The sequence below is a fragment of the Rhinolophus sinicus genome, linkage group LG04 (genome assembly GCF_036562045.2).
Source record: "Rhinolophus sinicus isolate RSC01 linkage group LG04, ASM3656204v1, whole genome shotgun sequence".
Lineage (NCBI taxonomy): Eukaryota > Metazoa > Chordata > Mammalia > Chiroptera > Rhinolophidae > Rhinolophus > Rhinolophus sinicus.
This window is the reverse complement of record NC_133754.1, coordinates 131166461-131182920: the sequence shown is the minus strand read 5'-3', so window position 1 is coordinate 131182920 and position 16460 is coordinate 131166461. Positions and strand designations below refer to the sequence as shown.

The following is a 16460-nucleotide window of genomic DNA, read 5'->3' as shown; positions in this document are numbered from 1 at the left end:
CTGGCTTGCTACTTCCTGAGCATGGAATGAACTTTTACATATCTAGGCCTTTGCTTATTTTCCTCATTGCAGGCTCAAATTACAATGCCCTTCTTGACATAGGCCATTCATACACGTCTCTCTACATCCAAATCCATCTTATTTTTTCATTGTTTAACTGACATATACCTTCTTTTCCCAAAGAAAATCAACCCATACTTATTCTCTGCTACATTACCATATACATATATTCCTGTGTTTTGTTTTTTTTCATTTCTCATCCATTTCTTCATTCATTATATGTTTATTGACTTGCCATGTACTAATAATCCTAGTTAGAAACTGGAATTAATGGACAGGATAAACCCACTGCCGTAGAGGAGTTTATGCATACCACGTTTTTGTAATCTGTTTTTATATTCAATTGTCACCAGTGTGCTTGTTTCTCCCATATCTAAAAATTCTCTATCTTGAAATATCCCTTTTGTTCATATGCAAACTCTTTGTACCAACATAGTCACCTCCCAGAGTAAAACTCTAAGATCATTACAAATATGCTGTTGGACACATGGAAAAATCTCTTTTCTTGGCAAACCGTATGCTGATCATATACTGTTAAGTGCTGTATCTAAGAATCAAGACATTTTAGGGCTAGAAGGAAATTTAAAGATCATCTTCAGTATTATCATCTAACAGACAGGAAAACAAAGGCCTGGGTGCTTTACATGACTTGTTACAAGTCCCAGGTTAAGTTAGTAATGGAACCAAGACTAGAACTAAAATTTTAGATTTCCTTGCTATTCTCACTGAGCACACTATCAATAGGTAGTTGGGTCCCAGGGCATCACTGGTGTAAATAAATAACAAATCAGCCATCACTTCTGTTTTTCATATTATGTAATGTTTTGCATATTATATCTGATGGAAATGGGTCAATATAGATATAAACATGACAAATTGCATTACATTCAAAGGAGAGTAAACTCTCAGATATGCTGGTATATTCATCTACATTAATTAGACTACAATTGTATGAGAATACTAAAATGGAAAAATAATATATTTTAGGCAGTATCATTTCAATGACTGTAATTAATTTCATTGAAAATAAATCAAACACAATTTTTCAAAATGGTATCTTGCGAAGGGACAGTTTAAACACTTTAATTTCTGAAAGACTGAAGATAGTAGCACATAAATTTAGTCCGTGATAATCTGTAGCACCAGAGATATCATCAAGCTATTTGTGGAAAATAAAATGTAAACAGTTTAAGATTATGGGCACTGAATTATCACAATACTCCCGTATATGCTGAATCACACATACCCAGAGAGATTAAACCACTGGAAATAAAGAGCAAATCCAGTCCTCAGGGAATTCACATTGGTTCACACTGAAAAGATAAAACTTATTTATTCTTATTTTAAGTGTTAAATTTACTAGGGTATAAATGTTCTCTTATGCAATAAGGGTAACTTTTCTAATAAATAGTAGCTAAGAAGTGATTAAATAAGGGTAAAAAGAAGTAAAAAACCTAGAACAGATATTTAACAGAAACTTTTATTACAGTAGAGTCACAGTTTTTAAGTTCCTTCCCATCATCTGCTTTATCTATACTGTTCTGGGCCATCTGCATTTGTGCTGGGCCAAACAAGATTTCCGCCTGTGGTTATTATGTGATTCTATCAAAGCATATTTTTCAAACAACAACAAAAAAGTTAAAAACATGACTCATACACATAACTCAAGTATATGCTAAAGATTATTAAACTTTTTAATGAGGTGAACCATCAGGATGGAAAAGATAAAGGAAGAAACAGGGGAGCGAGGTCAAATAATTCCTTAGGAAAGATATACTGAGTTAAATTCACCTGGAAGTGCCTTTTTGGGTTTCTTCTTTTTCTTTTTTTAAATACCTGTAACACTGGGACCCTGGGGCAACAGAATGCCTAAATCCCACTTGCCTGTTTTTGTAAATACTTTTATTGGAACACAGGCATGCCCAGTCTTTTACTATAGCTGCTATTACTGCTATCTAGCAGTCTTCATCTAAAGCACTTGCCCAGAGGCTCTTGCAGGAACCTCAAAGACATCTTAAAAATTTTTCCCCTTTAATTTAGGGTCTTATCTTGGGAAGGCAAAATTAAAAGGGTTTCAATATTATTCGCGTACATTTAGTTATTTGATTAAAAACACTACCATATGTGTCGATAAACAATGAATGGTTATAGTTTGGAGTAAGAATACAACACAATTTTAAATAACCCCCTTCCCCTAAAAAAAAAAAAAAAAAGGAAAAGAAAAAAGCAAGGACAGGCCTGCGTCAGCACAAAGCATGGAAAATTTTCAGGTTGATAAGGAATCTCTGCTATCTGGGCAGATAACACAGAAGAATAACCTTTTACTATCTCTTGTTAAGAGCAAAGCAAATTCTTCTATGACAATTTTTCATTCCAACAGATGGAAAAAAACTAGTTCTAGCTTTGCTTTAATATAGTATTTAGCAGTCATTTATTCGCATGCTCCTTTGAAAATTTATCTTCCAATAAGTCCACCTTAAACTGAGCAAACTTTACTAACATTTTTACGCGTTTTATTATTTTCAGAATTATTTTTTTGTAGATACTATAATTCAAGTCAAACAAAGCTTTTTGTTTTTTGTTTTTCTGTATATCCGGCTTTCTGTATCAAGTCCAGTTCTGTCCTTCACTTTCTTCTTTCACATTCTGTAACAATTTAATTAAGAACAAAAATACTCTCTTCTTTGATATACAAAACCTTATTTTAGTTATAGTTCTTTGCCATGATTATTCCAAGTGTAGTCTCAACCACCCAGATAAGCCATAATTTTTAATAAAACTTACTAATCTTTCAGAGAGAAACTGGAACTAGAGTAATCACTGCCTGTCATATACAAGCATTTCAACAGTGCAGCAAAGCTTACACACGACACAAGATCTCCACAGCCAAAAACCTACTCTTCACACCTTAGTAGGAGACAAAATTAATGTTCTTTATAGTGACCCAAAGATATAGTCCCTTTATTACTATTAAAATAAAAAGCAAAGATATCCATAAAAATTAGGAACCAGTGTTTCAATATTCGATCTTTGCTTATCAGTAAACCAATATAAAAAATTTAGGAAGTTAATATTAATTAGTCTCTTTATTAGAAAATAAATCCAAATTTCAAAAAATAAAATAAAATAAGTTTTATTCTCTATACTGAAGAAATCAAGAAAAAGACATTTAACTATTTACAACCTAAAATTACCAAACAATTCATGTCTGAAGATTCACTTTGATTCTTCTACAAAAATGCTTCTGAACTAGCATTGTGTGTAAGGAATGTTTTTTGTTCTTTTTCTTGTTTCTGCTTTTTCTTCCTTTTTTTTCTCCTTAAAGAAGTCAGTACATTCAGTGTATTAGAGTTTTCTTTTTTCGCTTTCTGAAAATCTGAGAATATTAAATTTTTGCAAGTATTTATTAGCCTCTATAATTAGTAATTTATTTTTCTTAAGAGACTTTATAATTTATTAATGTACTCTAGAGGTAGGAAACTATTTCATTTTCCTATCAGTGAGCAGTAAAAGTTTTTTCTCAAAGACGGGACTTTGAAACTTCAATTTTGAAACTTCAGGATTTTGAAACTTCAATTTTACCACCTCAGGCACAGGGTTTTGAAACTTCAATTTTACCACCTCAGGCACAGGATACAAGAAAACACAGAGCACACATTCTCAAAGGTTTATTCTCCTTATCAGTAGAAATATTTTCCATGGATTTGAGCACATCGATAACAAACAATATAGACCAACCAACCGTGTTTTGTGTCATCTCTTACCCAACAGAGAACAGATTCTTATCACCCTAATAGGGATCACCACATGATCACATCATGAAATTATACTGTCAATCATTGCTACCAAATGGGGAAGAATTTACAGATTATGCGACCTTGACTGGCCTAGTGGTTCAGTACCCATGAGTCCCTGGAATTGGCTAATTTACTGGAATTGGGCAACTCTGTTTAACGAACTAGTTCTAGCTCGTGAGCACATTGAAAATCTTTAGAGAAACTTCCAAATCCATCAAAGTATAATGTTCAAGAATTGAAAACATGACTCTCATATAAACATTGAGGGAGCACGTGTCAGAGATTTATTTAGCTCATTCAGTGAGAGAACCTGCAAGATGGTATCAATACCATGTTTCCCCAAAAATAAAACCTAGCTGGACTATCAGATCTAATGCGTCTTTTGGAGCAAAAATTAATATAAGATCCAGTCTTATTATATCATATATCATATCATATCATACCCAGTCTTACATTAAAATAAGACCAGGTCTTATATTAATTTTTGCTCCAAAAGATGCATTAGAGCTAATGGTCCGAATCGGTCTTAATTTCAGGGAAACACGGTATAAGAAATGCCCAAACCTATAGAGAATTTTCACAAGAGTTTACCTGAACCAAAACTGACATCAATTGCCGGGAAGCAAGATCTCAAATGCTCCAGAGAATGACAGTTTATAGTTTCTTTTATGCATTTGAAATTAAGGAGAGAACATAAGGAAGATTACATTGAAGGTGGGAGAAAGCAAAGTGGGGAATGGATCACAGGATAGTTAAGAAGATTACGTGCTTTCTTGAGGGTGGTTATGGCTTATTTTAAAAGTATGTTACCAGATGCACAAAAACAATGGACAGGACTTGCTTAAGGCAAAGATAAGCCTTTTACTAAAGAAGTCATGGGGTGTGACTACCCACTATGACCTGCCCAGTTAGGAATTCATGATCAGATCACCCTGTGAGGTTACCTTCTATAGAACCCCTTTTCCATCTGTAATGGTATGGCTGGCTCAAAAGAGAATTAGAGGAATGGATGGTATATTTTCTCAGGAAAGACATATGAAATCATTTTGTTAAACTAGCGGCAAAGAGTTTAATGTCCAGCAGGACAAAAAAGCCATAGCCTGTGAGATTATTTATTTTTTAACTAGACAGAAGTCATTTTCGTGTCTTCCAGACACAAATCTGTAAGTCAATTTATAACTCCGTAAGTCTGGGCCAAATTAGTAGTAAATGGGTCACATAGATAATTAAATAATACCTCAGTGGGCCTCTTAGGCTGTGCTTCAGCATATTCTTAGAGGCATTCAAACTATTTACATATATTCAAGCTCACTGCTTCTTTCCTTGGCTGTGTCTAGTCTACTGATACATTCATTAAAGGCATTCTTCATTTACATTACAGTGTTTTTGTTTTACAGTATTTCCTTTTGATTCTTCGAATTTTCATTTCTGCTTACTTTACCCACCTGTTCTCACATGTTGACCAGATTTTTCATCAGTTTCCTTAGCATATTAATCATTGGAATTTTTAGACTGGGAATTTAAAGTAACTAAGTCTGTGCTATATCTGAGTCTGTCATTTCTTCTTCAGAGTAGTAAACCACCTTTTGATAGGAAGAAGGAAGGTTGTTGAGTGGGAGATGCAGATGGCCTCCTCAATGAAGACCTTGACTTTCCAGGAACACTTTTTGTCTCCATCATTAAAAATTTACCTACTTTACTTTTTTTACTTTTTTCAAACTATAAAACAAGTTATCAGTAGAGTAGCATTCCACAGACAGAGTGAGCCAGCATCCATTACCCAAAATATTAATAATACACAAGTAAAAATATGTCTAGGCCCTTGCTACTCAAAGTGCAGTCCATTTACCAACAGCACTGGTGTATTCGTTAGTCATGCTGCATGACAAGTGCCCTAAAACTTAGCAAGATGAACAACAAATACATTATCTCACAGCTTCTGGAGTCAGAAGTCTGGGCGCAGATTAACTGAGTACCTCTGACTCAGGGTCTCTTTGCAAATCTGCAATCAACATGCCAGTTGGGGCTACAGTCACCTCAAGGCAGGATTCTGGGAGGATCTGCTTCCAAGCTTATTCAGGTAGCCTGTAGCAGCTGGCAGGCCTAGCTTCTTACTAGCTGTTATACAGAGATTTCAGTTCCTTATCATGCAGATCTCACAATAGAACAGTTCACATCCAGAAGGATGGCTCTCATCAGAGCAGTTAGAGAGGGGCCCAAGACAGAAACCACAACCTTTCTGTAACCTTTTCTCAGGAGTGACATCTATCCCATCATTTTGCCATACTGTTCCTTAAAAAACAAGTCATTAGGTCAGTCCACACTCAAGGGAAGGGACCTACACAAAAATAAAGATACCAGGAGAAAGGGAGTCATTGAGAGATATCTTAGAGGTTGCCTACCTCTATTGGCATCAACTGGGAACTTAGAAATGCAGGGTGACAGAACTAGTGAAGAGAATCTGAATTTTAACAAGATTCCAAGGTGATCCATATGTGTATTAAAGATTGAGGAACACTATTCTATGGAGCAAAGCCCAGGCACTTTATTCTGTTGCAGAGGCTGCTTCCTCACTTAATTTTACTCACTAGTTAATGCTACTTTCTAAGAAGTACAAAGATCCATTTGCTTTGCAATTCAGTTCCTCCCTACTCAACAGATAGGGGAAAGAAAAGACAAAAAACTTAGGGCACTGAAGTACTACTGTACTTAGAACTGGAGATGGAAGAAGAAAAAGGGGTCATAAGGACTGTGACAAACAGATCTAATACCAACATCAAGAAATTATTGAAAGAGAAGATTAAGTATTGGGTTGTGGAGGGATATCTAGAACCATGTAAAGAAAGGACTAGAGTCCTGTTTGCTCAACAACCCTTAAGTTCACTGCTGAGTAACTGCATTAGAAATGCTGTTTATAATAGGGTCCCTTACTACTTGATTCTGCTTGGTTCTGTTTACCAACATAGATAAGTATGTAGCATATTTTAGAAACATACCCAACAAAAATTATAATAAAAATGCAAATGCTAAACTTAGTTTTAGATGTCAATTAGTGCCTTTCCAAGTACATTTTGTGTCTCAATGATGCTTAAAGAATAATTTATATTAATATTTAAAACCTTTCCTTAAAAAACACTAATAACTTTGGTATAAATATTTTACATTTTCCTCAAATTCTTAGTGAAAAAGATAAAATTCCATTGAGCTTTTAATCTTGTATAGGAAAATGACCTAAGGGGGCAAATGAAAGTCTCTAATCTATTTATCACAAAAATGCAGTAGATTAGGTAAAGCCTGCATTCTGTACCTTCAATGGTGTAGTAAAGCCATCTCCCACTGGGGTGCGTGAGATGTTTGTTAAATTTTCAGTTTTATGAACTAGTTTTTAGTCATAGTCATTATTAAAACAAAGCATTTATATAAATGTACAAATTAAAAAGTTATATGAAACATAAAGTAATAAATACTCAAAATTCATAACTTTATAATGATCTTACTGCATTTTACTGTTAAGTATTTTCTTGAGGTTATTTAAAACATTTATTGTATCTATAGGTTGAAAATACTATATAATGCTGTGCTATTGAGTATCTCATACCAACCCTATGTGACATCACATTGTTAGCTTGAAATTGACCATGCTAGGAGTATTTACAGCACAGAATTGGAAAACACTATAAATCAGAACTTAACTTTTATTTTGTCATAAAACAGTGATGGGAAAAATGTTAATACTACAGATTAAATTTAAAGGTGTGTCATATCTTTAGCTATTACGCTATCAATAGCACAAAAACATTGGAAAATATTCTTCACGTATTCAAAAACTGTTAGCCAATTTAGTAAAGAAGCTCTCCTCACTGACAAATGAGTAAAGTTCAGACATGACTAGTGCTAAGGCACATAGCTAGTGTTGCAGCTGAAAGAGGTTTCAGTTTAACGAATATAATCTACACTAGGGTGAAAAATAGTTTCACAGTAGATCACATATCAGATTTAATGACAGAAAATTACTGAGAAAAGAGTTAGTGGATCGGGATCAATTCTGTGTGTTGAAGTATGGTTGAACTGCAACCATAGGTTCAGTTCAGGAAACATGAACAAAAAATGTTTAGCAAAAATGAATAAAAGCATTCTCTGAGAATCAGTTAGTTATAATGAGATTTACAATGAAAGGTGCTGTATATTTTAGTATTATTTGTAAAGTGTGTGCTGCACGTTTTGTATCAGAACAATTTCTATTATATATATATAATATTTATATGTAGTTTTCCCAGGGGGCCAGTTGTTGAGCATTTACCAACACATCACCCTGTCCCTTCCTTTCCTTCCAGTGTAAGCACGGCTACTACATATCACAGAGGGACACATTACCATATCCTAATCTTCCATGTAATAATACTATTTAAGCTCTAAATTAGAAAATGCACACACAGAAAGAACATTTCTTATAAATGAGTGGAAACACTTCTTGTCTGGCCTGTTGTGTGAGTTTCTCAGCTACAAGTGTGGGGAGTCCATGTTTTTGTTACATCATTCCAAATGATTTTGAGTTCAATTGTGTATATATTGAAAGCATTCAGGAAAAGAGTTCTTCTGTATTAGGATATGGAAAAGCAATTGACTTCACAGGCAACCACGTATCAGTTGGGCCTAAAACCTGATGGAATAAGACTGAAAAGTTCCCTGTCTTACTTTGTTAATCGGAGGACTCACCAGCAGAAACTATACAGATTTCATGAGCAGGCAGGAATTTATGTTTAAGATTCAGGGGAGTCATATGTGCCCCTTTCAAATAAACCTGATGCAGCTTCCTAATTTATCAAAACAACATCAATCAGTCAGCTGTGCTGAGAACAGTATTTTTTATATATGTAATTTAGTCTTTGGGGAAACTAGTCTTCTATAATTTGGGGAAAAGAGTAAACTGTGTTATTGTTCAATTCCACACATAAACAAAACAAATGGAGGAAGACAAAGCTGACGGATATAAAAATGGAATCCTCTGTTGCCCAGTTAAGACACAAATATTGTTGTAATTTTGAACTGGCTGAGAAAGCAGAGGAAAACTTTGGTGGAATAGCACTGACTTGTAAATGGCCGCAGGCTTTTCTCCTGAAGCATTCCAAACCAAAAGCAGTGGACGGAAATGTTGCAGAATGTCTTCTGAGACTGCAAATAGACAATAATATCCTATGGACCCCTGAGAAACGAGTTAGAGGAGTGCTTTATAAATAAAGCTATTAATAAAACTGCCAGAAATTTTAAGGATGGGTAGGCAGAAAATCTTCTGTGATTGTCAAATTGAGGATGTGGTAAATTTGGAGAGGAAGCAAATTTGGACCCAAGAAGGTTATGCAAAGTGAATATGCAGATAAACTGGAATAAACTGCTGGAAAAAAATATTCCAAGCACCCTTCCAACAGCTCTTTAATGCATACAGATGCTTTTAATTTTTTTTTTTTTTTTTTGCTTTTGTTTTAAAATAAATATGGCTAGAAAAGAGGCCTTCCACCAATTACAAATCTGAAAAAATAAATGCTGATTGGTTTCTTCTAATTTGAAACATGGATTAGAGCATCACGTTAAAAGGCAAATCTAACCTGTTTTGCTTTCTTCATGTACATGATTATGGACTTGCTTGCAAAGTAGTCTGTCTAGCTTCTAATTCATATTACAGCTTGCTGGACATTTGGAATTTAGATCATGGATATTGTGGGTTTTACAGTAGGAATGCATGGCTGAGATGGCTTGCTTTTATCTGATTAGTCAATTTTCATAAATAAAAGGATAAAAATAGTGAAGGAGAGCTTTGAGAGAGAGATGTGTACATGGTGCTATCCAAGCCTGCAGTATCACACAAAAAAAAGGGAACAATGTTACTATCTGGACGATGCAATTCAGCAGCTCATGTGCCTACTGCAGTTAATATATAGACATATTAAAGATGATATGTATGTTTACCTTGGAGCAGAACACAAATATGATTTTTATTTAAACCCAAATGTCAACAGCTTAAATTACTATTACAACACAATTTCTGATAAGGTGATAAAAATTCACATAAACCTCGAACTTCTGTCTTTAGCTAAGAGTTTTTACTCGTGAAATCTTTTCTTGGAGATACTGAACAGCAAAATTGGTTGTTCTGTCTCCTCTATAGCTTGCACAATTTTCTCATAGCAGATGCAATTTAGTAATCCAATGGCCACAGGAATGACAAAGAATCAGAGAGAATGTCAGAATGGAGGGGAATCTTGAGATGACCTTATCTACAGAATGTTCTTACCAAATAACATCTCAAATGAAACCTCAATAGGAAAAGCAGACAAAAGGGATAACTGGCTTCCTCAGCCAAATGAAGTCTTCACTATTGGGCAGAAATCAGTCTTTGTTCTCATACTTCTTTACTATCTCCACTGAGTCTGCTCAGTGCAGAATAAAACCCCACGATTTTTTTTCAGGTATATGGAACTGCGGTCCTATGTGCCAAGGCACTTTGCTCAAAGGTCACACAGGTAGGCAGTGGCAGTGGCAGAACCCTGCACCGTGTTCTTCCTGCAACACCACAGAAGTAGTTGACTTGTTTGGCAAGTCCCTTATTAATTGCAAATTTGACCACATTCTCTCTTTCTTGGGTTCTATTGAGCCAGTTCAAAACCTTTGTATTCTTTCAGGATTAAAATGATAGTCTGGAAGGAAACATAGATCAGGAGAAGTTTATTATTTAGAATATTTGCTCTTTGAAGATCCCTCATTTCAAATTTTACCATAGACCCAATTCACCACTTGTTCAAAAATGACATGAAATTTCAGCATTCATTCCGTCTAGAGTCCAGATCTGTCCTGCTACAATCGTGAAGCATGAGAGACTTAAGCATGAAGATGAACTGCACTGCAGTAACTCGGGCAGAGTGAGAGAGAATGAAGAGGAAAAGAGGAAAGGACATCCACATCTCTGTAGATCAATTAGTGTAGACTTGTATTTGTTTCTGTAAATGTCCTATTTGTTCCCTCTGTTTAACTCATTTCACCATGTGTTTACAGAACACCTGTGCTGTGCTAGTTCCAGTAATCACCTCCGAACAAACAGAATAATGTTTGAAGAGTGATTCACACCTTCAGGTCCACTTCCTTTCAGAGATACTATCTCATAATATGTATATTTAAGTTAGGAAGAGCCTTGCACCCTTTTCTCAGAGTCTTGTTAATGAATAGGAATGGGACTGCGTGCTGGGAATGCTTCAGTACAGAAATGCTCTTTCCAGAAGCTGCCTCTTTCCTTCCTTTCAAGTCATAAATCACTGGCCCACAGCAGAACCCAAGGGAGGGGTGTTCCTGACAGATGAACCAACCTGAAATCACCCTTCAGCCCTTGATTAAATACTAATCAAGCACCTATGAGATACGTGTAGGTCTTGGGCACAGAGTGGTGAACAGGACAGACCAAGTCCCCTGCACTCTGTGGTACTTACATACTAATGGGAGACACAGAAAATACATAGCAAGTAATAAGCAGAATGATTTCAACTAGTCATAATATTATGAAGGGAAGAAACAAGAAACCACTGTTTTCCTGCCAACGGGACAAGTCTACTCTCTTCTTAATCGATGGCCAGACTTCATAAGGACTGGCATGAATAATAGTGAGGAAAGGAGAGGCAGGTACTGGAGACAGAAGTGACCTTGTGATTTAGTTCTGTGGTAGATTGCTCTTACTTTCAAATTTCATCAGTAGCAGCATACCACTCCTTGGTTCTTAGAGAAAGCAGTGAGTGTGGAGCAAGCAGCCTGGAGCTCCTTCCAGGTAATGGACGGGTAACCGTGTGAACCGGCTGGCCCCACTTTCCCACCGTGGGAAGCTGTTTACTCTGCACAGAGAGGACAGAGTTAGACCCAGTAAATCTGTAATCATTATCAGCCGGATCAACACGTTCTAGCTGACTTGCTTTCTTCATATTTTTCCCCAATCAGTGGTTCAATGGCCTGCGAATGTTTGCTTTCAGAAGAAAAGAATTTTTCTTTTCATTTAAATAAATCACGTCATGGTTAAAGGAAGCTTTTGTTATTTCATAGTCTACTCCCTTCTTATTCATAGCGCTCAATAACATTTAAATTTTTTTTATTTGATGCAGCCACTGTGTAGCTCAGACAAAAACTGTGAAAAATCACCCTAAGTATGTTTTAACCCCTGAGTGACACAGATGCTAGGAATGTGTATTATTAATGTCTTAAGAGCTGAACTTCCACAGATCCTAAAATTATGGCTATTTCTAAAAAAAAAAAAGATCAATCAATGCTTATGACAGACCTGAAGAGATAGAAGAAATGTAAGACATGGTTTCTTTTTTAAAGGACTTTAAAGCTTAATTGAAGAAATGGCTAAAAGACAGTAATAGATTGCAATGTCAGGCAGTACGAAATTAAGCTATAACGTGAGATACAAAACTAAAAGGACTACAGAGGAGGCTGGAATCAGCAAGTAGTGCTTGATGGAAGAAGTACGACTTTAAGAATGGAGAGGATTTAGAAAGGAAGAGAGTAAAAGTATTTCAAGTAAGGGGCAGAAGTATAACAGGGAGAACACCCAGAGCTGGCCATGGGCTGGAACACTTTCGGGGGAAAGGGTGGGGATGTGAACAAATGCAGCTGTGGTTCATTTGGGGTGCTCTCAGGAAATGGTCGCATTTACATTGTACCATGCCTACAATGGGCACAGTGAGTTTTATCAGCTACTGATGCCTAACTGAAGAATTTTGTAAGACGTTGGCTAATATTGATTTTCTAGGCTCCTCGTGGGACTGAGGTAAACTGTCACTGATTTCTAAATATTTGTTATATTACACATAATTTGAGCAGTATTTTGGTAGCTCATGGGGTGTGGGGGTGAATTTGAACATGAAGACTGCCAGAAAGCCTCTTTCCCCAACACATCACTGCAAGTTCATTGAGATGACATCAGAAGTAAAAAAGGATCTCAAGACTTACGAAATTCACACCCTTCTGTTCGTGAACACCTCAGAGAGAAATGAGTTTCACTGGTGACCTTCTGCAGAATTTGTTTTCAGTGCTTTTCACAGAGAAGATAAGGAGATCACCCAAGTCACTTTATTCAATATCCTAGCAAAATTAAGGGTTTTTAAATTGTACTTTGCACTTTTTATATTTAGACATGTATATTTTAACCTGTGATCTTACATCTTTGAAGCCACTGGTAGAAATTCCATCTCTCCTAATGTTTGTTCATCAGATTCACACAATCCAAAGTTCACCATCAGTTATGGATTAACTCCTAACCAGGAAATATTTTTACGATATGAATGCATACATTTGAAGACAATAGACTCCTTTCTCCTTTATTGCTTGAGTCACTCATGACTAATTCTAGAAACCCACAAATCTGAATTAGCCCTGGATCCTTTTTTTTTTTTTTTTTTTTTTTTTAAGATTTTTATTGGGGAAGGGGAACGGGACTTTATTGGGGAACCGTGTGTACTTCCAAGACTTTTTTCCAAGTCAAGTTGTTGTCCTTTCAATCTTAGTTGTGGAGGGTGCCGTTCAGCTTCAAATTGTTGTCCTTTCAGTCTTAGCTGTGGAGGGCACAGCTCAGCTCCAGGTCCAGTTGCCGTTGCTCGTTGCAGGGGGCACTGCCCACCATCCCTTGCGGGAGTCAAACCAGCAACCTTGTGGTTGAGAGCCCACTGGCCCATGTGGGAATGGGACCGGCAGCCTTCGGAGTTAGGAGCTCAGAGCTCCAACTGCCTGAGCCACCGGGCCTGCCCTAGCCCTGGATCTTAAAGAGAGAATGAGCAAAGCCCAGCCTCTTGGGTTAAAGACCCCAACTGAAAGAAAAGGAATCCATTTGAAACTATAATGAATGACTAGAACCTCTAGTGGCCAAACATGTCCCTGTCTCCCAGTCCAGGCACTGGAGTCTTTATAGGAGCTATGTCTCTCCAACTCCAAGAACAAGGGCAATCCTGAGAGTTCTTGCAGCATTCCCCTCCCCACCTTCCCCAGTATCACCACACCCTTGATGTTCCCATTGAACTGTAAGGCCTACAAAGCCTTGTGGCTTTGAAGACACATTTCTCTGAAGTTAACTGAGAACTACCAGAAAAACTACACACCTTGAAGGCACTTAGGGAAGTTTTAGAACCTTCTCAGAGTCTCATATCCCAATTTTGATCGGGGTTGCCCTTGAGGTCTCTGAAACAAATAATAATATAGATCTACACTTCAATATCTATAGACTTCATCTTTTAACGTGTATCAGCCTATTGTATTGGTTCCCTTTTGGATTCAATATTAAAGCAATTTGGTTCCTCTTAAAAATAAAAGCATTATTCAGTACTACGTGTATGTCAATATAGTCACAAAGAGAACAGACCTTTTCTGTACTCTTTTTTTCTTTTTCTTTGTCTGTAAAATGGGGGTACACATAATAATACCTGTGGTACAGGATTGCTTCTGTAATGAATGTTGAGGTTTTATAATGATGCATGGCACGTTATCACTCAAAAAATAGGAGATACTACAATGATGATATGACGAATCCTTAATTTCTCCACATTCCTCTTCTCCCCACCTCTTAGCATCCCCACACGTATTCCCAAGTAAACTTGGATAAACTATTAATCTGGCCAGAGAGAGAATAAGTTTCTTAGCAGAGATGCTGACATTCGATATGATATTTCCAGGCATCTTGATCAGGATTGGGAATGCAGTGGGAGTTTTACTGTCCCTTTTGGAGTCTGGCAGGAAGGGAGTTATTTGATTATGATTCCTACCATCGGTCAGCAGTTTTCAAAACAGCTTGAGATCAAGAGAATTTATATTTTAATTTTGTAAATTTAAGATTATGGACTGAAGAAGACAGAATCCAAATTAATTTTGGGTCTTTCAAAGATGTCGAGTAACTGTCATATCTTTCCTTTCCCCCTCTTCTCCACAGGTTAATCTCAGAGCCACAGATGTCAGGCTCATGCGCCAGTTGCTCGTTATCAATGAGAGCATTGAGTCCATCAAGTGGATGATTGATGAGAAAGCCACGATTACTAGCCGAGGCAGCAGTCTCAGTGGCAGCCTGTGTAGTTTACTGGAGAGTCAGAGCACCTCCTTGCGTGGCAGCTACAATAGCCTACATGATGGCAGTGATGGGCTGGATGGTATCTCTGTGGGAAGCTACCTGGACACTTTGGCAGATGATGTCCCAGGACATCAGACCCCGTCAGACTTGGACCAATTCAGTGATAGCTCCATAATAGAGGACTCCCAGGCATTGCACAAGCATCCCAAATTGGATTCCGAATACTACTGCTTTGGCTAATGATCCAGGTTTTTGCATGGGATTGGTGTGCAATTAAATCATATTTATCTTTCTTCTCCGCTGCTATATTTTTGGTGTGATTTTTTTTTTCTTTTTTTATATGACAGCCTTAGGGGGAAAAAAAGCTTATTTTGAAACTGCTTGATGATATTTCTGTTGCTCCTAATATTTCTAATCTAGACTGATTTATCTTTCTCTCTTATATCTCTATTTTTATTTATTACAATGATTTTTCTCCCTTCTTTTATAATGGCACAAATAAAGAAGGGGGAAAGAATAAGCAATAATTATGTTTTTACTTTTGTTTTCAGAGCAAGGGGTCAGGGATACAAGAAAAACTTTGCTAAATTTTACAATAAACCAAAGTCTGATAACAGTTAATTTTGTTGCTTGTATTCTTAAGTGGTTCAAAGTTTCATTTTCCAGAAGAAGTTGAGGTTTATTACTGTTTGTGTATCAGGTTGAACCAAATGTTTGAGATAAAAGTTGGGCATTATTTCTAGGCCACAACTTCCTAGAGTAAAGTCAACAATCCTTTTAGTCACACACTTCTTATGACAATCATTTGGAAGCCCCAAATATGTGCGCTCTGTTCAGCTCAAACTGTGTTGATACTGTAGATCAGCATTTTGTCATCAGTAATTCTAACTCAAACTGTAGATTAACTTGTCTGATAATATATATGATTCTCCTAAATTGCAAATAATTTAGATCAGATGTGAAGGTGATTAGAAGTTAAGGTGTCCTAAATTAAAGTGTATTTTGAAATTTTGTTGACATTTACTTGTATACAGTTTTCAGTTCTAATAGGATATGCAGAAACTTGGGTATATACATATGGATGGATGGATGGATAGCTTGGGAGGCAGAATTCATTTATGAAGTCTAATATAATATCCTTTCATCCTGCAATGGATACATAATCTCTCAGCTTTCTGCAATGACATGAAAATTAAACTCATGTAGTGAACATTTAGTTTTGATGTGTTATTATTAATCCTCCACATTTCTTTTGCCTTGGTGATTCCTAGTGAATGTATTTAGTGAGATTTCAAACTGTTTTTTGTAATGATACATGTTTCTGCACTTAGTATTTTACAATATGAATCCAAAAATCTTCCTATGTGTAACTGAAAAATGCCCATATTCAAGACATGGTTCCCCCAAAATTTCCTTTGTTATTACATACCTATTATATACTTGGCAAATGTACTGTTTGTTTCCTGGACATATATTATTCATTTTTCAATTAAAACCTATAGGGTCTATATTTT

General features: G+C 36.3%; 1 protein-coding gene across 1 annotated transcript in view; it reads left to right on the top strand.

The window, feature by feature from the left end:
- Positions 1–16162, top strand: part of LURAP1L (leucine rich adaptor protein 1 like) — a 42560-nt gene extending 26398 nt beyond the window's left edge. Inside the window, exon 2 of the mRNA XM_019716852.2 lies at positions 14812–16162. Coding sequence (XP_019572411.2) covers positions 14812–15186 — 375 coding nt within the window. The 3' untranslated portion in view covers positions 15187–16162. The remainder of the gene's footprint in view (positions 1–14811) is intronic.
- The last annotated feature ends 298 nt before the right edge of the window (positions 16163–16460 follow it).